The sequence below is a fragment of the Ciconia boyciana genome, chromosome 7 (assembly GCF_034638445.1).
Source record: "Ciconia boyciana chromosome 7, ASM3463844v1, whole genome shotgun sequence".
In the NCBI taxonomy this organism is placed as follows: Eukaryota; Metazoa; Chordata; class Aves; order Ciconiiformes; family Ciconiidae; genus Ciconia; species Ciconia boyciana.
Window position 1 is genome coordinate 56216841 of NC_132940.1, and position 20137 is coordinate 56236977.

The 20137-nt window shown below is 43.3% G+C and overlaps 1 protein-coding gene across 3 annotated transcripts in view; it reads left to right on the forward strand.

Moving 5' to 3' along the window:
* Window positions 1-20137, forward strand: part of DIS3L2 (DIS3 like 3'-5' exoribonuclease 2) — a 195849-nt gene that overhangs the window by 85487 nt on the left and 90225 nt on the right. For all 3 annotated transcript variants that reach the window (XM_072868187.1, XM_072868189.1, XM_072868188.1), the window contains one exon: window positions 12013-12092. In XM_072868187.1, coding sequence (XP_072724288.1) covers window positions 12013-12092 — 80 coding nt within the window. The remainder of the gene's footprint in view (window positions 1-12012; window positions 12093-20137) is intronic.

Sequence of the window (20137 nt, forward strand, 5' to 3'; positions counted from 1 at the left end):
CTAAGAAACCCAAAAGCTGTTTCTAAGACTCATTCCAAATGTTTCTAATTTCATTCATATCTTTTTGTTTCCTTTACTGCTTAACTGGGACAAGAAACTAAAGCCAGGAAAGTCCGATCATAGTGTGAAACAAAACCCTAAATACTGGAGAGAGAAAAAAGGCCGTTCTTTGCAAAGCAGTTCTGCCTTTTGCTTGTCTCCCATTGTTGGTGTTACTGTGGAAAATGTATAACATCACTTTTTTGGAAAGCACTAGAGCCTGTTCAAGTAGAGATGGTTTATATAGTCTAACATGGAAGAACTTGAGGATATCTATTTCTTTACCATTTGCCTAATAATAAGTGAGCCTGTTGACCTCCGCTGGACTATTACAAATGTGAAACTTGGCACTCAAAATTGCTTGCTCTAAATTTTCCAGTTGCTTTCTCTTTTTCCATTTGATGTCATCCTGCCAACTAGTGATTTTATTATTATAAACAGGACATTGTATTCACTTTTAAGAAGAAATATGAAGCTGAAGGTAAAATTACAAACTGCAGTTTCTCAGCTGGCAAAATACAAAACAATGAGCTAAAAATACTGAGCAGAGAAAGGGTGCTGTGGCAAGAAACTGAAATATCTACAAGATGGATGTGGTCTGAGGAGCAGAAACGATCTGACTTCAATTGATCAGCTCTGAACTCCTGAGGATCACCAAATCATTGGGGTTGGAAGGCACGTCTGGAGATCATCTACTCCAACCCCCTTGCTCAAAGCAGGGTCAACTAGAGCAGGCTGCTCAGGGCTGTGTCCATTTGGGGTTTGGATATCTCCAAAGAGGGAGATTCCACAACCCCTCTGAGGAACATGTTCTGGGGTTCAATCACCCTTACAGTAAAAATGTGGGCATTTTTTACTTCTAAATGGAATCTCCTGCATTTTGTGCCCATTGCCTCTTGTCCTGTTGCTGGATACCACTGAGAAGAGTCTGTCTCTGTCTTCTTTACTCCCTACCATCAGGTATATTTTCACATTGATAACATCTTCCTGCCTGAGCCTTCTCTTCTTGGAGCTGAACAGTCCCAGCTCTCTCAGCCTCTCCTTGTAGGTCAGATGCTCCAACTCCTTAATCATCATCGAGGCCCTTCAGCAAACTTGCGCCAGTATGTTGATGTCTTCCTGGTACTGGGGAGCCCAGAACTGGACACAGCGCTCTGGCTGTGGTCTCACCAGTGCCAAGTAGAGGGAAGGATTGAAGAACTGCATCTCTTGACTTGCTGGCAACACACTTCCTAATGCAGCCCAGGAAGCTGTTGGCTGCCTTTGCTACAATGGCATGTTGTTGGTTCATGTTCAACTCATCCATCAGGACCCCAGGTCCTTTTCTGCCAAGTTGCTTTCCAGCTGGTTGGTCCCCAGCCTGTACTGGTGCACAGGGTCATTCCTCCCCATGTGCAGGACTTTGCTTTTCCCTTTGAGCTTCATGAGATTCCCATCAGCCCATTTCTCTGCTGAGGTCCCTCTGAATGGCAGCATAACTGCCCATTCCTCCCATGAGGCTAAAAGGCCTGGAGGGCATCAGGCTGGGATCCACTGCATTGGCAGGAGACAATCAATGCTCACTTGCTTCCCTTGCAGGGCAGAGTTAATGAACTTTGCTCTTGCAGGCAAAGAGCTCTAATGCAACAAAGCTTTCAGTTGAAATTTGCATCTTGGTATTTCAGCATGTGACCTCAATTGCAACTGACCTAAAGCTATCCAAGTTATTGAAGGCTAAATTGTAATTTTGGCTGCCCGTTCAGAAATGTAGCATCGTTCCTTTGGTTGATAAGGGAGGAAGAGTGGAGGTGCTCTGCTGTGTCTCTCTGTCCACTGTGGAGGGAAGCTCTGTAGCACTGTTTGTAACTGGAAAGCACTGGCAGCAGGACAGTACCTGCACTGCAGTTCTGCCTGCTATTTATTTCTTTCTTGAGGAGTGTTACAGCTGGTAACAGGGATTTGCAGTGCTTATAGTAAAGGTTTGACAGCATGCTCTTTGCTGTACATGCCCGAGGAGATTACTGGCTGATAAAATTAGAGGTAATGGTAAAAATGGCAGCCTTGAGCTGTGCAAGGGCTTTTGGAGGAAAGCAGTCAGCCTCTGAAACAGATGTCTTTTCAAGGCAGGTGGATGACTTTATCTGACTTGCACTCATTTCTAACTAAAACATCATTAAACAGCTTGTTTCCTCGAGATTTTCCACTACAAAAAGCTAGTGTTAAGTAGAGCAAGACTTACTCAGCTATAATAGGATATGTAAAAATGCTCTGGTTTCTGATGGAAACTGAGAAATTACTTGCTTAGCAAATGTATAAGCAACATTGCTACAGACCTGACTGCTATCTTGGCATGGAGTGGAGACACAAACAGGGTGAGATTATGATCTCTGCCCTCTCACTGAGCTGTTCTGTGACTAATTTAGTGTTCTCCATAGGCAGATACAAGGCATACAAAGGATTACTCAGTGGTGTCTAAGGATATCAGATCTAGTCCCTCTCTAACAGGATTGATTCCAGAAGATGGTGATGGTGGCTGTACCTGCGCTGGGTACTTCTGCTGTCCAGACAGTCTGGGGAGTGGTACCCTTCTTGGATCGGTGAGGAGAGCTCGTGTTAGCTCCATCGTCACCCATTAGCCGAGTAAGTAAAACTCTGAATAAATACGGTGCTGCTGTCAGAGTGATATGATTCATCTCCTTGCTTCTGGTTGGCTTCTTCAGATCCTTCTCTCTGTTTTCATAACATTTTCTACTACATCATAGCTACAGCAGTTGTGGTGACACTGTTTTGTACAAAATGATGCATGGTCTTTGCTCTCAGATGCTCTTGTTACCAGTGGCTGGTGTACATAAACACACTGGCAACTTCACTGGTGTTTTTCCTTACAGGAAAGCATGTGTGGTCATTGGAAGTGCAGCTTCAAGTAGAATCGGTGGTGTGTAGTTGGACAGGATTATTGCGTTCTGATCTTGTAGGCCATCAAAACTAAGCTTGCTTAGTTAAGAATCTGTTCAGTTGTGGAAAACGGTAATAACTTTTGTGACTAGGTTGTTGTACATACAATGTTGTTCCTGCCTGGCTGCCTATTTTATGGAGAGAAATGGAGAGAATAACAGAGGGAGATGAGGATAAAATCTTAAATCAATTTGAGAACGTATCTATTTCTTACTGGATTCCACTGGATCACAAGGTGGGCTTTTGATGAGCAGAAGAAAGTGCCCTATCCTCCCATGTTTATATATGTTAAGTGGCCTAGTTCAGGTGTGCCAAATACTGCCAGTTTCCTTGATATTACAGTGCTTTGCTGGTGCCCTTCTCTCGCTACAGGTCAGATAGCGTGGGGGTAGATAGGAGAAGAAAGATCCAAGTCCTGGTGTCAACCCAGGTATCTGTCTTTGGTGCTGTAGATGAAGAAACCCAGAACTACTTCAGAAGGTGAGGCAGTATATACCCAATGTGGTATTTCAGGACTGATCACTTAGGACAGGCTGGTCATTACAAGGAACAACATTTTCCTCGTGGCTCCATTCTGATGGAGTGGTCTGAAGCATACTTTGACCTGTCCATCTGCCCTGAAGTTTTTGGGTGATTGGATCCTTGTTCCTGGGTTATTTTCAGATCCTCACTCTCTAAAAAGAAAAAAAACCCCAAACCATCATAATATAGATTCACACATGCAGGTGTATGAGGCAGGGTTGTACTGGAGGTATCACAGCATGGATTAGAAGTGGGACAGTCTGGAAAAGACTGACAAAAATATTCTGGGAGATGAGTGATTGATTTACAAGGAAGGATTAACTGTTCATTGCATATTTGCCAACACTGAAACTAGAAGTTTGTGAAAGATATAGTAGTTGATAGTTAAAATATGTGGACCAAAAAGAAAAAATGAGAATCACTTAAGGTGGTGGGAGGATAGAAAGGGGTGTTATGAGGAGACAAGTAAGGTAAAACAAAGAGGAAACCTTTCCTGTCCAACCTAAAATAGACTGTAGCTTAGACTGCTAAAGAAAGTATTGGAAACTCCATCACTGAAGATGCTTAATACTATACTGGAGAATGTCCTTGCAAATGTATTGTCATGAGTAGTCCGGCTCTGACCTATGGGGGTTGGATGACCTAATGTCTCTTCCATTTCTAGCTTTGTGCATCTATGATTAAAGTAGTTTATATAATGCAAGTGCATTTTCAATTACAGTCCACCTTCTTGCGTGGGATAGTGGTGGTGCAGAGACCTCATTATATTTGTGGCACAATTACAGCGTGACTTGTAGGAAATACTGCTGGTACTTGGTCTCTCAGAGACTCTGATCTCGTTTATATATATGTTAGCTTTTCAAGCCATTTAGGTCTGTTACAAGACTGCAGTGCTCTTTTTTCCATCTTCCTCCTTACTTGGAGGCCATAAATATATAGAAGGAATAATTGATTCTGGTTCGGCAATCCAGTGAGCAGTCCTTGGTGAAAATGTAAAATGTTTATTGTTGTAGATGTGTAATACATCAGGATTCATTGTCAGCTGCTCTCTTGGACCAAGGTCTGTTTTCTGAACCAGAACAGGACATTAGCTAAAACATAAACACAGAGAAATTAAAAAGAACAGTACTGGCTTGATGTAGATAGTTGGGCTTTCAGTGCATTTTATGCTGTGCTGGATTTTTGTGGGGCTTATAACAATTAGTGTTTGGAGGGGGCAGTTTTTTCTTCCAATTATTTTATAATTTCATTTTGTTTTGAAATTTATGCACCATGCAAAAGGGTTTTGTGATGTGTCAAGTATATTTGTCGGTGTGTTACAGGGCATTCAGAGTGCCTTCAGAGATTTGTCAGGGTACTTCTATTGCATGCATTTTTAAAAAATATATTCCTTTTAAGAATCTGTCTTGGAAGGAGCTACTCTGGGGTTTTAACTAAAATCTGCCAGCATCAAGTGTGACAAATGTGGTAGACACTACACGTAATAGATGTCTTTAGGAGTGGGATGTTGAAGTCTCTAAAATGTTCAAGTACTGATTGTTCTCTGAAATTTCTCTCTGAGAAAGAGTACTTCATCCCCATTTGAGTGATGAACATCAGTGGAATTGGTCCCATGCTTATTGGCGCTTTATAACAAACCTGCGCAGACACTGTGGTCGAGCGGGGTTTACTTGTGATTGAAGAACGAGATTGATTTTTGTGGTTGCCATAACAATTGGACTGTTGTGTGAAAAAATGTTAGTAGCGTTCACTGGAGTGAGTTGACAGCTCTAGGATGCCTGTTCCCAAATTAAAACAACTGTTTCCAGCTCCGAGAAATGATGTCTATTTAACTTTTGCAAGATGGAGCTCAGCAGGGTCTTAGAAATGACCTGAAGAGCTTAAAGATTCTAAAAGTGCCTTTGCTGTGCTTAATTTTAAAATGCCAGCTTTGAGCTGGAGTTAATAAGGGTAAACCAGGAGGCTGAGCTTTCACTCCCACCAGGCTATTGTATGTACTCACAAAGTGGAGAGAACAGGACAATCTAAGGAGTCCCTAGAAGAATGTAAATGCAGTGCAAGTGTCTAGACATGCAGTCACTCGTACTGTAAATGTCTTAGCACTGACATACTCAAGTTTAAAGAAGGCTTGCACTGCCTAAACTTTAATAAACAAAATGATGGTCATTACTGTCTCACCTCCAGCTGCAGCAGTCTGGTCTTTGGAAATAGGCTAATGGTTCTGCAGAAGATTTAGCTTGGTGTTTCAGGAGCTACTGCATGACTAAAGGGACTGTGGGCTGTGAGCACCGAGCCTGAGGCAGGGCAGGATGGTCAGTGTGTGGGTTGCTACTGAGCTGCTTGAATTTTCAGTCATGCAGTGTTTGTGTGCTGGGAATTCACAGGCAGCGGGTTTCAGCCACCTTTTCCATGCTAGTGGGTGCTGTGGGTTCTTTGTTCTCTTTTGTAGTTGTTTTGGATGTGTTGGTTTTCATGAGTGACCAGTAAACATTGCAGGAGACTGCCTCAGTGTGAAAGTTGCCCTTGGGAGAGAGTCAGGATGGGGAGGTAAATAAGGTAACTAGTTCAGGCACCTTAATTCTACCCAAGCCCCTTTGCCTGGGTCTCCTGTTGGGACACCTTTGGTGGTTCCCTGCTCAGTACCTTCCTTAGGTGCTCTGGTTTGCTTGCAGAGGCGCCCAGCTCTCTCTCTCTCTTGCGACACTTGGCAATCTAAATTCTGCCCACGACCTCAGCCCTGAGCAGTCCAACTTCAGGCAAACGGTAAAGTTGGGGTTTCAATCCAAGTAACTTCAGCTGGTGATGGCTGCCGCCAGGGCCAGGAGGGGTGGCTATCTGCAGCACACAGGAACTTGGACGCAGTTAGGCTGCCCAGCTGACTTGTGCTCGTGGTGCCTGGGATGTGCTTCCTCCATCTCTGCTTTCCCTGGTTCCTGAATAGCTGGCTTGTGCTTGCTTCTTTAGAACTCTGCTTCCTGCAGATGGTCACTTCCGCTGGTAAGGACATCATCTTGCTTCACCAAGGGTTTTCTGATGCTCTAGTGGATACATGCAGTTCTCTGAACGGTTATTTCACAGTTGTTGGCATTTGTTAGAGTGGTGAAAATCTGGGCTTCGTGTCTCCACTGGTGGGTTGACTCATCTGTGTGCTGCTGGCTAGGAAGGCCGTCCGGTTGTGTGTTAGGAGGATCTGCATATGGCTGCAGGGTGCTGCTTTGTCTACTGTGTACAAACTGGCGCTTTTCTCTATTACCAGCACCAAGCTGCCTTTACAGAAAATCACACTGGTGACACCCAAACTTTGCCCAATAACTGGCTATGCCAGAAACCTTGCCTCTAATACAGCCTGAGCCCATGGCTTACAAATGCAGTGCTTCATCTTGATCCAAGTAGCCTTCCACTTGAGTGAAGATGGAGCCCTGACCACTGGGAGTTGTAATCTCCTAGTGTCATAGTTCTTTATAGCTAACTCTGATATGTTGAATTCTGAAGAGTTTAGCTGGCAAAAATTGAAATATTGTACCAAACCTTGCAGCACCAACTGCACAGTATTTTTTCTGCTGATTCTTGTGAATACCTTTGCATAGATACACATATTTGCACAAAGAAAAACAAACTGCTGTTACCGTCCTGTGATCTGTGAACGTTTTAATTACCGTGACGGTAATTCCAGCTCACCAACAAACTACTTATCTTACCTCTACCACTGCACTAGCCATTTATTTTAGGTCCTGTTAAAGGTAAAAAGACTAACTGCTCTACAGATATGCTTGTCTGCTTTAATTAGTCTTCCTTAAGCTGTGCAAAGAGAAACTGCACTTAATTAGCTTTCCTTAAATTAGGATTGATATACCAGCCTGTATATGTTGATGCTGTCGTTACTGTCTAATAAACTAAGTGCTCTATTCTGCAATTTTTTTTCCCAGGTGGTTGGTTTGCAAGATAGCAGATGGAAACAGCATGCGAGCTTTGGCTTTAGCAGTGCTCTTGTCACTGCCTTGGGGCTAGAGGTGGCTGGGTCAGTGCTCCCAGGCACTGCCTGGGGCTGGCACGGTCTGGGCAGTCTTCATGTGGCATGTGCTTTCATGACTCTTGCTTGCAGGTCCACCATGCTCAGTGCAAGCCGTTCACTTGATCCTCCAAAACTCTTGTAAGCATCGCCTCACCCTAGTGCATGAAACCTCTGGCCATGAGGAGGAGGGAGAAAAGATTTTATTCTTCCATTGACAGAAACTCCATGCCAGAGCAGGTCCACCTCTGCAAACCTGCATTAAACATATGTTTTGGACAAAGAGGCTCCTGTAAAAAGTGGAAGTTTCCACACTGAAATGTTTGGTTTTGATCAATGTGAGGAGGCTGGGGGGTTCTTAAAGGCACATGTTTATCTCTAATCCTTTCCAGCATGAAGACCAGAAAATCTCTTAACTCTGTGTGTGTCTGTATCTCCTAAACTGGTTTCCTTTAACTAACCAAGTTGTGTGTATGTTGGAACGAGTGTACTTGGAACATCTCATTACTTTTACAAAGTATGTTTTGACAATTTTAAATGAATAAAACAGATTTTTATTAGGTGTAATGACAATGAGAGATGGCTCCTTTGGGGCTTTTAAAGAAGGAGGAGAGTGGGATGATCAAGCTCCTTAGCCCACAAGGTCACCTTGGCACCCCTTCAGAAGCTGGAGGCAGCTGCCAATTTGTATTTACCTGTGGTCAATGCAAATGTGCATGCTTGTAGCCAGGCTATTTGCTTGTGCCTAAGCAACGGCTTTGTTAGCAGGTGCATAAAAAGTACTGTTGCCTTGAGGTTTAGTCATACAGCCCACTGTAGGTTGGTTTTGTTATTGGTTCCAGTCAGAAATGTGGTCTGATCTCTCCGAGATCCCTTGTGCCACAGCCTTTGGGGTATTGTACAGGCAGACAGGGGTACAATCAGGGGTACGGTCAGGGGAGGAATTTGAATGGCTCCTTCCTCTTTGCAGAGAGGACTTGCCACATAGCTGGGAGCAATGTTATTTCTTCACCCAGATGGTTTTTGTCAGCTGCCTCCAGGGTCCTCCCTGGGGGTTTGTACAGGAGTGGCTGGTGTAGGTGCCAAGGGAGGAGACAGCGTGCAGAGCAGTGGGCAGGCTGGGCTGCCCACACCAAGCCCTTCCTCCCCTTGCTTTTCATTGCCTTGCGCCGATTCTCTTGGGGACGAGAGGCGGCTCTCTGCACCGTGCTGGAGATAAAAGGTGACACCGGTAGGGCTGGAGGAAAAGCAGAATGAGATAGCTGAGAACATGCCTTCCTTGGAGACCTTGCCCTGGAGGAGCACGTGTGCGGGGTGCTGCCCTTGGGCTCAGTGCTGCGGTCCCATCACTCGTTGGATTGTTTTCTTTCCCACATGCCAGCCCTGGTTCCTATAGCCATCTGAAACTTCTCCAGTAATAAAAACTGAAAACCAGAAATATAATTCATCACACTTAATAATGCAATTACTGGTGAGCGGAATTCGCTTAGGAAACTTCAGCGAGGTGTACTCTTGTGTGCCAGGATTATCTCACTGCTATGAACTTTGAGCTCTGCTTGCAGATCAGCTTCTCTTGTCCCATTGACTACCTGGCCATCGGCTCTGCAACACTTCTGCAGAGTCCTTATGCCAGGGAGTATCATTCCTTGTGTTACTTGCTCAGTGACTTTCTTACCTCACCTTGCAGTCTGTGCCCAGAATAAACTGCCTGTGACAAGCTACAAGTCCAAGTCCCTTGAGTAGTTTTAAAGGAGAAGCGGATCTGAGCCTGGTGGTAAAACATATCGCAGCTGTGCTGCACATAGAAATGCTGGTGAGAAGTGCTAGACCAGTATTTGTCTGGACGCCTCTTCAGCTTTGCATCTGTGCATTTAAGTATCTCAGACGGTGAGCTGTGTCTGTGCCTGCAGTTTGCATGCTAAGAGGCTGCTCGGAGCCTGGTCAGCGTGTCCCAAAGGGCAGCAGGCTGTGCACGAAGTGCTGCCTGGGCGGGCTGGGGGCTGCCCTGCAGGTTTGGGCTCTCTGAACTGGGGCCACCACTGACCTCTGCAGTAGATTTGACTGGCCAAATACATCTCAGCAAAGCAGCCTGTTAGTTGCTGCCGTTGTATAAATGTGTTCAGAATTTGGCACCCGCATATTTATGCTCACTTCTTTCCAGGGCAGACTGCAAATATGCGCTTCGTTGAAACCAATCTGCTAATTTTTGAACTGCCTGGAGCTGATGATTCGCAATGGGTGGCAGATGCTTGTGGTTGCAGGCCCTGAACATCTGGGATAAGCTATCTATTCCCCTGACACAGGAACCCACATTCTCTTTGAAGAAGCTCTTAAACCTTTTTCTTGCTCGCTTGTCAGATAAAGCAAGCCATTAGTGTCCGTTCAGTGCCGTTTGCTCTTTAAATGAAGCAACTTAAAGGAAGATTTACTTACTAGATGTGGCTGGGGGGGAGTCACAGTGCCAGGATGCTGTTGCCTTTATACCCTGTGAGTTAGCGGGACCTGGTGTATCAATCCCTGCAGGCTGGCACACATGCATGCCGCCATACTGCTTGTAGTATAGGTGTCTGTGTATCTGCATACGCAGGGCTCCCTTAAGAAAGTTGCACAGTACCTTGGAGTGGAGGTATCCTGAAATTCCATCCTTAGGTGGAATTTTAAGGAATATATATTTATGGAAGTAAGTTTGTTTGCAAGCCTTTAAAAACGGGTTGATTCCTGGTGCTGGATAGCTAGGCAGCAACAGATCAAAGTCCCGGTGTAGTTGAAAAGATTTTATATCTTTCAGTGTCACAATCTCTAATTTGTTTAGATGCATGTGAAGGATCAGAAACTATCGTGCATCTGGGGATTAAGGCAGTTTTGCTATCCAATCTGAAAGCTAGCATATTCTAAAAGATTTTCAAAGTCTCAGAAGGCAGTGAAGTGCTTTACTGATTTTTATGTCTTTGAAAATGTCTATTTAGTGTGCCTACTGGAATTATATAAATACATGCTGCCAGCTGTCTGACACCAACAGATACCACCCAGAGCATTTAAGTACCGAAGTGATAGGCCTGTGAAGATAGAGACATTGCTCTCACTGTGCAAGCACCCATGCAAAAAGACTAAGACTTGCTAATTCCACCTGACACTTGCTCCTTTAAAAGTTTGCTGTAATTTTTCCCCTGCCACCTCTCCTACCCCAGGAGTATACCAGTGGTTATGCTGTAAGAAAAATAATATATGTTTTCATTATATATCTTTAGAAGGGAGTTGCCATCATGATACGAGTTTTTCTGTGGCAAGAAGAAAAGCAGCAGTCTGATCTCTTCTTTGGCAGCCTCAGCCTGTACCATTGTGCTTGGGGATCTTTTAACTAGGGAGGGGCCGAACTTATTCTAAAGGTTAAGATAAAAGCAAAATAAACCAGCAAACCCATTCCTTTACTGTCTTCACTGCTCTTCAGCTCCAGTCCCACATTCCACACGTAGTCCAGGGGCCCGGGGGGAGAAGTCGCTGTAGGGCAGCCCAGGATGAAGGGAGGCCCTAAAGCAGGAGTTTAGGAAGTTTTATTTGTTGAGTGCTACAGGTTTTGTCTCTTGCTGGTGCCAGGCTCTGCTCTATTAAACATGATGATTCCCGAGTCAGATACTCTATTTTGTCTCATCTACGTGGCCCTAGACCATATCTAGGTCCATCTTGGTGTGTTCCTGGTGTCCTTGCCACCCACTGCTACAGGACATACGTACGTAAGCCTTCCAGGGCAGTGCTGCATATTCCAGGTTCCACCTGGTACAGCATATGCAAAAGGGTGTTCAGCTTTTCCTAAGCACCAAGTTGATTTGCTAGATCTAATTAGCTGATTTGGAGCTCTTTTCTTCTATAACTTTCATAGTGTTTCCTATTGAACCTGCTTTTCCCTTTGGTGCACAATAGGCAACATAGATGTTATAAAGTATTGCACCCCTTGGGTGTCTTTACTGAGACCAAAACTCTCACTCATTTTTGTTATCATTCAGCTTGGTTTATAGGTGTTTCACTGCCTCTGCTTCGTGCTAGCTGTGCTCATGGAGTTTCAGATGCTGCGATATCTGCTCTTATGCATGGGGATAGGGGTTATTTGTGTTCCATTTAGCTTTGCAATTAGGAACTATCTATTTTTACTCTAGCTGCAAGGTATCAAGACTTTTTCCTGCTTGTTTCTTCAGAGTGAACTTGATGGGCTAAATTGTTTAGTTTTTGTGGAGGAAAATCAGTAATGAGATGAAAGCTGCTAAGAGCAAGCAGTTAAACCAAAAAGAAAAATGAAAAAAAAAAAACCCAAGGAGATTCACTTGTCTAAAACCCTTTTTTTTTTTTTTAGATTAGATTTAGACTTTCAGATTAGATTGGAAGATGTTTCAACAGACAGAGTCTTCTGAAAACATGGTTGTTGTTGTCTGGATGTCTCTGATGGGCTCTGTGTTTTGATACCTTCTTCATGACTGGAAGATAAATTTTTCTTTTCTTCTTTTTTCCTTGGATAGGAAAGAATGCATTTTCACCATCGACCCATCAACTGCCAAAGATCTTGATGATGCTTTGTCCTGTAAACAACTCCCTGACGGTATGAGATATATTTTACAAAATACTTCTCAGTGTTTATATTTAGCCATTAACACATTTGTATATATAATTTGTCATGAAGTATTCTTTACCAAATATGAGTAGAGTAATAAACTAGGTTTTTTCTTGTTGTTCTAATTGCCTGTTTTCATAAATCTTAGAGCAGATATCTTCAAGCTGCACTGTGAAGTAGTGGTGTCAGGAAATGCAGAACTACAGTGTTTTGCATCATCAGAGCTATAATTTGATTTGAGCAGATTTCAACTGTCTCCTGTCATTACGGGAGTTACAGCTGAATAGCTAATATGCCACTCTTGCAGGCTGAAGTCGAGTGAAACTTTGACCTTGAATACGCAGTCCCTGGATAAAGGAATCCAGCTTTTTGAAGGTCATTGGCTGAATTGCTTTTTGGTGTTTATAGGATGCTGGGAATTGTCAGATAAGCAGAGTGTGCCTTATAAGTTGTGCTATTCTTCTCATTGCCTTTTAAGCTTTCTGTTCTGCCTTATTTGTACTTTTACTATGCCGTAAGCCAACAGAACAGAAAGTAAAGCTTTAGAAGCCAAATCTTGATGATTCTGACTTGAGGAACTTCCCTCTTGTAAGCTTACTTTGCCATCCAAGTTCTGCTCATTTTGGTTGATGAGATCCAGTAACAGGCTTGGTTAGAAATATTGCATGATTTGATTAGCCCATCCACCACTAAGAAAGAAGATAAAGTGATTTTTTTGTGTGTGTTTAGTTTTTCTTGTTCTTGTTAATCATCACAATACAATGATATCAAAGGCATCATTCCCTGTTTTTTGGGTTGATTTCATTCTGTGCAGTGAGGCCAATTAATTGTCATGTCATTTAGACCCAGGTACAGAATAGTATTACAGGGCTATAAAACTGATAAAAAAATCAGAGATGAAAGAAAATTTGAGGCCAATAAAATTATTTCTAATTATACTGTACAATAGCAGTTTTGAGGCAAGATTACAGAAAAATTGCTGTTCTATTCCACAGAAAATTTAAACAATCTTCTTGAGAGATCCTAAGCTGAACTCTGTTCTCCCTCTTTCCACTTTGTCATCTGAATTATCTGTAGATTTATGGCAGTGCTGTGATCCCACAGCTCCTCAGATCTGAAGTGTTGAAACTCTGGCTTCTGAGCCTCTACTGATCACATACGCGTGGGTTTTAGATGCTGCAGGAAACCATTCACTGAGGTGGTTTGTGGTGCATACATCTGCATTTTTCTTGTATCCACCATTTGGAGAAAGTGTTCAAGGAAAATATCTGTTTGAACAAGAATTCTTCTTTCCCAGAAAGTCTGCAAAGCATTGCAGGGCTGTCACTCATACTTGGCACTTGTTGATACACCTGCCGATTGGGGATGTGGCTGCACTCTGAGTCTGCCTTGTCTCTCCAACCCCAACTGCAGAAAATGCTGTATGAGGCCTCTTGCTGCAGACTACAAGGAAGGAGATGTACCATTACAGAAGGGATCCTCTACTTGTAAGGTCCACCCCAAGAGGGTTCTAGGTGTTACTGGGCTGTTACTTGATTGTGGGAGCTCTGTAGCCTTGCGGCTACAAATCCCCTTGTGATGCAGAGGTGGGTGGCTGCAGTGCTGCCCCGTGCCCTGATCAGACCTCTTTGGAACAATTCCTTCTCATGCAATCCAACTCAGGAAAAAAAAACAAGCGGAAATTTTTTTTTTTTTTAAAAAGTTGCCTTCTGAGTGGACTTAATTCATGCTGCTGTGCTTTGCCAGTCTTCCCTGCTTTGTTGCTCTTTGCTCTTCTCTGTACAGGCATGAGGCAGAGGGAGCTGCCTGCATGTGGGGGAGACAGAAAACACCCAAATCCTCTTGGCCTGTTTATTTCTGACTCGTCCTTCTCCCAGGGGCTGTGCCAGGCCTGTGCTGGCCTCCTGGAGCCTCCAGATGAAGGTTTTCCCTGCCCTTCCCTGATCTTCTATGAAGGCTAAGGAATATGTGAAAGGATCGTGTCAAAGCCATGCTTTCAGGGGTTATCTTTACCTGTATATAACACAGGAGCAGGCACAGTTCTCTCTCCCAGGGTACCCTGTTATTTCAAAGGTGATCTCAGATGCACTTACCTGAGGGGACAGAGGATGCTTCTGCAGTCAAAGATAACAATTCCTTTCCCCATGAAAACCAGGCAGTTGGGAAAGAAAGGTAAAATGGACCAGACCACAGGGTCACTCTGCATAGAGAAAGTTTGCAAAGCTCAGCTTTTCAAACAAAACAAAAGTGAAAGGTTCCTTTCACAGGTAAAAGGGACCTTTCTCCTCTTTCAGTTCCCCAAAATACACTTTGCCAATGTGTTTTAGAAGAGACATGAAGAAACCAGGAAAGAGTAGGGGACAGGGCACGACTGTCTTCCTGAGAGTAAAAGTAAAGATTTGCTTGGCTTGTATCCAAAATTTATAGGATGGGAAATCTAGTGTGGATTTAGTGCTTTTGAAAGTTTCACGTCCATCTCAGGATCATTATACATACCCCACTTTCCTCTAGATGAGGCTGGGAGGAGAAAATCCAAAAGGCAGACAAGTGAATGCACCCGGTGGTGGCTGTCCCAGCCCGAAGGTCTTTGTTCACCCCCACGTCTCATTTTCCATGAACCATTAAGCAGGAGCCTGGTCACAGCAGCCCTTTGTGTGCCAGATCTCTGCCTTTTGGCTGGAGCCGTGCATCCTCCAGTGGGCTTGTTCCGCCCTGGGCTCCTCTCAGTGAGAAGGTGCTCTGAGCTGGAGCCTTTTTTAAGAGTGATCTTTTTTAAGAGCCTTTTTTAAGAGTGATCTGCCTGTCCTGGGCATCGTGCCCTCTGCCTCTCCTTTCAGCCTCAGGTCTGCCATGAGAGTGGTGCCCACACTCCATCACAGCACTGCCTCAGCCTTAGGCCAAGGAAAGTCACCCCCTGGAAAAGCCAGTTTTGATGCTGGTGAATATCCCAGGGACAAGGTTTTAAATCAATGTGAAAAGAACTGCTATGGAAATACCCTTTCTTTTATTTTGAAATCTGTGGTGTTTATTCTGAGGAGACCTTGTGGCTCAGAAGGAAATACAGACAGGAAAACAGGCCTTGATGGTCTTTGACGCAGTTATGATCAGTTAGGGAGGGAGCTGAGGAGCTGAGTGGGAGCGAGGGGCATAAAAAGACTGCAGGAAACCCTTTTCATCCTTCGGGCAGGCATGGCGGCTGGCCAGCCAGCTCAGCGTGGGTCCACAGGCAGGCAGAGGAAGGAAATTAGGGGAGGGGAGGTTTAGACTGGATATTAGGAAATTTTACTTCACTGAAAGGGTTGTCAAGCATTGGAACAGGCTGCGCAGGGAAGTGGTTGAGTCGCCATCCCTGGAAGTATTTAAAAGACGTTTGGATGAGGTGCTTAGGGACATGGTGTAGTGGTGGGCTTGGTAGTGTTAGGTTTACGGTTGGACTCGATGATCTTAAAGGTCTTTTCCAGCCCATACGATTCTGTGATTCTGTGAAATCTCAGTGTTGTATCTGTGCTGCAATGTTTGTTTAAAACATGAGATATCTCTGAAGCAGAGATGTCCGGTCTGGTAGCTGGAATCACATCCATCTCCATTTTTAAGGCTCCTGATGTCATGCAAGGAGATGCTTGCAGAATCCTTTTAGTGAAGATGAGTAACAAAAGCAACTAAGAACCGTACTGATGGACTCGTCCGTTATCCTCCCAACGTGCTGCTGTCTGAGGCACCAACTTGATCCAGCGTTCCACCTTTTCCTCTGCCAACTATGGTTCAGTATTGAAATGCTAAATTCCAAAGGTTAAATTTTTCAAATACTTCCTGATCTGAAGAACCCAATCAAAACATTATTTTGTGAGCCTCCTATAAGGGATATCTGTTTCACATGCAGTTGGCAATATAAGCTATGTTCTGTGTCCCTTTCTAAGGTGTCACCTCAGAGAAACAGCTGCAGAGCTTGTTGCTCAAGAGACAAGGTGCTAGATCCTCAGCCAGGGTATGAGCATCACAAAGTGTCTCTTCCTAGCAGGAGAAAGTAACAGAAATGTGTGTATTTATATTACCTGACATATGCAGTCTTCACTGCAGTCCTTATTTTGCATCCTGATGGGGAATTAACATTTAGAGCTAGTTCATTACCATCAACCTGTTCCTGGACAGGACTGAGCTCTACCCAGCTGGAAAGACTCTTCTCTTCAGCTTCCAGCACTGGGGACTTCAGCCCTCAGACCTGTCCTTTGCAGTTGGCAAGAGACATCCAGATCCATCTTGTATCACAAGTTCCTGGGACATATTCTTGCACGCAAATTAATCTCTGTGGATTCATTATTTTTTTTGATCCAGTGTGAGCTGATAGCCTTACTCAGTGATTTTCAGCCTGTCATCCACTGACCACTATAGCACTACGTAGATTACTGTCACAGGTCCATGAAATGTGGCTGGCAAAATCAGGGGTATAAATCCATCAGCATATGTGAAATTTTTTAAGATATCTGTACTTTGACTTAAATTTTTTCAGCAATTTGCAAATTTAGAAAGGTCCAAAACCAGTGCCAGGAGTCCTTTGGGTTCACTTCTTTGTGTTCACTTGCTTGCAAAGCTACGTCCGTTCCCAGCTCTTTGGTGTTAAGAAGAGCCCCTATGGGAACCTCAATCTTGTGCTTAATAGAGCCTCTTGATATGTTTTGGAGGTACCCTGAGGATTTTTGGCTTTAAAAGTTGCTATGCTAGCTGCAATTATTATGACAAAGAGTTGTTTTAGAGGTTAAGAGCTTATCCAGGGCTGGCAAGGCTGCATCTCTCATGAGGGCAAAGTTGTGTTAAGAGTTAACACGGCTTTTATTCCAAATGTAAATGTGGTTACAAGAAATTATTATTTTTTCCATCTTTTTTGCCCATATGTAAAACACTTTAAAAAAAAAAAAAACACACCACCAAAAAACCTCAACATGAGCAAACCACATATCTGGCATCCTCATGATGTCAGGAGATCTCCAAAAATCAACAGAGAATGCAGAACCCAATTCAGAAAATGTCTCTCTGTTGGTGTATAGCGCCTGTAATAACTACAAGAAAAAAGAAACCACTCATTGCCCACACTACTTCTATCAGACAGCTAAATCAGTGCATTTCAGAAGATTTTGAAGAATGAAACTGTCTTTGTCCTCAAGCATTCATTGCTAATTTATTCAAGACTGAGGCATTTTCTTTGCCTTGAAGGACCTTGGGCAACAAGCAGAGAGATAAGAGACTGTTTTTGCACCTTTGCCTAGTTTTAAAACTTCTCAGCATAGCCCTTATCAGTTCCAGTCACTGGATGGAGGACTCGCCCATGCTACATCCTCAGTAAAAGATGGAAAGGAATTTTTTGCAGAAGTAATCCACAAATCTGTCATGAAGAACTACCCAGTAGCAGAGTGTCACTAGCGAAGGAAGCATGGGATGGTTGTGGGAATAGCTATATTTTTAATGGAGCTTGCAGTAGGATATTGCAGCAGTTGGAAAGTTTTCAGGGATATATGTCTTAAGTGGGCCAGTCTGGTTTTGAGAGGATTTTATATTGGAGTCTGCTTTTGATTAACAGTCGTGCTCCTCGTTATTGTTTAATGATAGCAGTAGGGAGGTAAGCTTGCTGTTCGCATTTGTGAGCATATATTTTAAAAGAGATCAGCTCCAATAAAGAAGGAAAATAGGGTTATTTATGTAACAGCTTTAGAAGTATGAACGAACTGTACTCCATTTAGATGACTCAGCATAATCTTGGAGTAAAGGATGGATCTGGACTGCATCTAGTTTCTACAGCCTTTGTAGAGCTGTTTCAGGGTAGCTTGAGGTTTTAAGCAAGTTCATTTCAGTCAATACTCTTTTGTGATCCTTTCTGCACGTCATCTAGCAAATTACTGCAGCCAGGGGCATACAACAGAGCTGTTCTCAGCTTGTATGAATGTTGCAGAGCATTCACAGGAAACAACCGTACCACTTTCAAGCCTGAATGTTTTCACCCAGGGTGCAGACGTTTAAAGATTTATTCTGATCTCATCGTGTAAGAGCACACCAGGTGACCTGCACGTCCCAGTGGCACCAGGCAAGTTTCCCACACTTGCCAAACCTCTTCTGGGAACCATTGGCAAGTGGTGTTTGTATTTCTGGTAATGTACACAACTGATGCAGTTGTGTTTGAAGGCTGCTTACTGGTAGGAACAGAATTGAAATTTGACAAATTTAAAGGCAGACAATTCCATCTAGTAAAGTATCAAGCTGTGACACGAAGGAGGCAGCAAAATGATCGAGGTACATTTCTGAGGGGTTGTCTTACCTGTGTGCAGGTCTTTTAATGCTGATTTCAAAACAGTGCTTTGGGCCATACTGACAGAGCTTCTGTACATCTTTTTGTGTGTTTACTGATGACTAACACAGTTCTCACTGTTGTTCTTTCATTCCTGTATCCCTACAGTCTTTCACAAAGTCAAGTTTAAGTAATTTAAATCTTATTCTAGGAGGAATTGTTGTACTGCAGAACAGAAATATATTCCACAGGCTGTTTGCCCTGGTTTTTATGTCCCTAGTGACATTGGTTGTCTGCATTTTGGAGCGAGGTCATATATAGATACATTTATTGAATCTTCCCAGTATTTACCTGATGACCTACGCAAATGAGATTTCTGCAATGTGCTGCTCCCTGGTTTTTCCCTTCCCTTTAAATCTGTTCAACCTGTTGGTGAATTTAAATCAAATATATCTAAGTGGAATGGGATAAAAACCTCAAACACATTGTGTTTCTGTAAGTGTCATGAAAATGGTGTATAAGCAAAGAGGAGAGCTTCTCTTAGTGACCTAAATCTGGGAAGAGTGCAGCATGACCTTTCTTCTTAGCAGACACCAGTGAATCCACTGTGGGCTGCAGTTTTCAGAAACAGATCTGCAGAGAGTGAGGACTTACATCTCTGTTCAAGGATCCCATTTCACACATTTTGCTAAAACCAACCAATGTTTTGCCAAATGTTGGTAAAATTATCCCTTGTCTACTGCAGGCTTATAGATACTGGGGCTGCTTTTCTTAGACCTCATGGACAGCTTAGTAGACGTCCCTAGTGTGTGAGATCTAGCGTCTTGTGCCTGAAAAACACCTGTAGAGCCCTGGTAGCCCTGAGATGTTCTCTGCCATCCCAGGTGACCACCTGCTCTTCTTCTCCTTCCATCCTTGTTCTTTCCTGACGTAGGTTGCAAACATTTGGGTTGTTTTAATTTTGCAAAGTTGTGTGAACTTATATTTTGCTTTTTAAGACACAAATATTCCCTCTTCCATTCAGCTTTGTCCCTTTGGCCACTTAAGGACTGTAGGGTGAAATTTGCTCTAGCTACACGTGGTACAGGACCTTTCAGCTAATCCATTTGGTTCCTGCAGCGCAGAGTATAGGAAGAGTTTGTAACTGGAGTCATGTTGGGCTGACTTGCTTAAGATAAACACTGAAGAATGGACTAGTGTTGAATCACAAGTTACATTATGAAATTACCATGCTTCATTCTTTGTAAGATGTTTAAGGTGAACAGACACCAGACTCAGCTTAGAGAGAACATGACAGAAACCCCACATTGATATATGAGTCAAATGTAAAATGACCATAAACTGCAATTTACTTAAATTTATTGCAGGATTCAAATATGGGAAAAATAAAGAAGACCTACAAGGAGTGGGATTGTGCGTAACGTTTGGTCAGTTTTTCCTTTGGTATCAGACATAATTAGCTTGGCTCTCCTGTTACCTGCTGATTGGTCTGGTGGGGTTTTGTTGTGTCACTAGGAAAGTGAAAAAGACATATTGCAGTGATTAGAAACAGGTACATATCCTTTCTTTCTATCGAGGGCTTGTCATTGCAGATTCTTTGAAATGTGCAAAATACACTCAGGTCTGTGCCAAATCCAGATCCCTGCTATGTCCCATAATGTAATCCTGTGTAATGCTGGGAAACTGCAGCATGTACAGTATATTTTGCCTCTTCTTTTAAAGTAGCATGGGGTTGTGTATGGAAATAAACATCAATTCC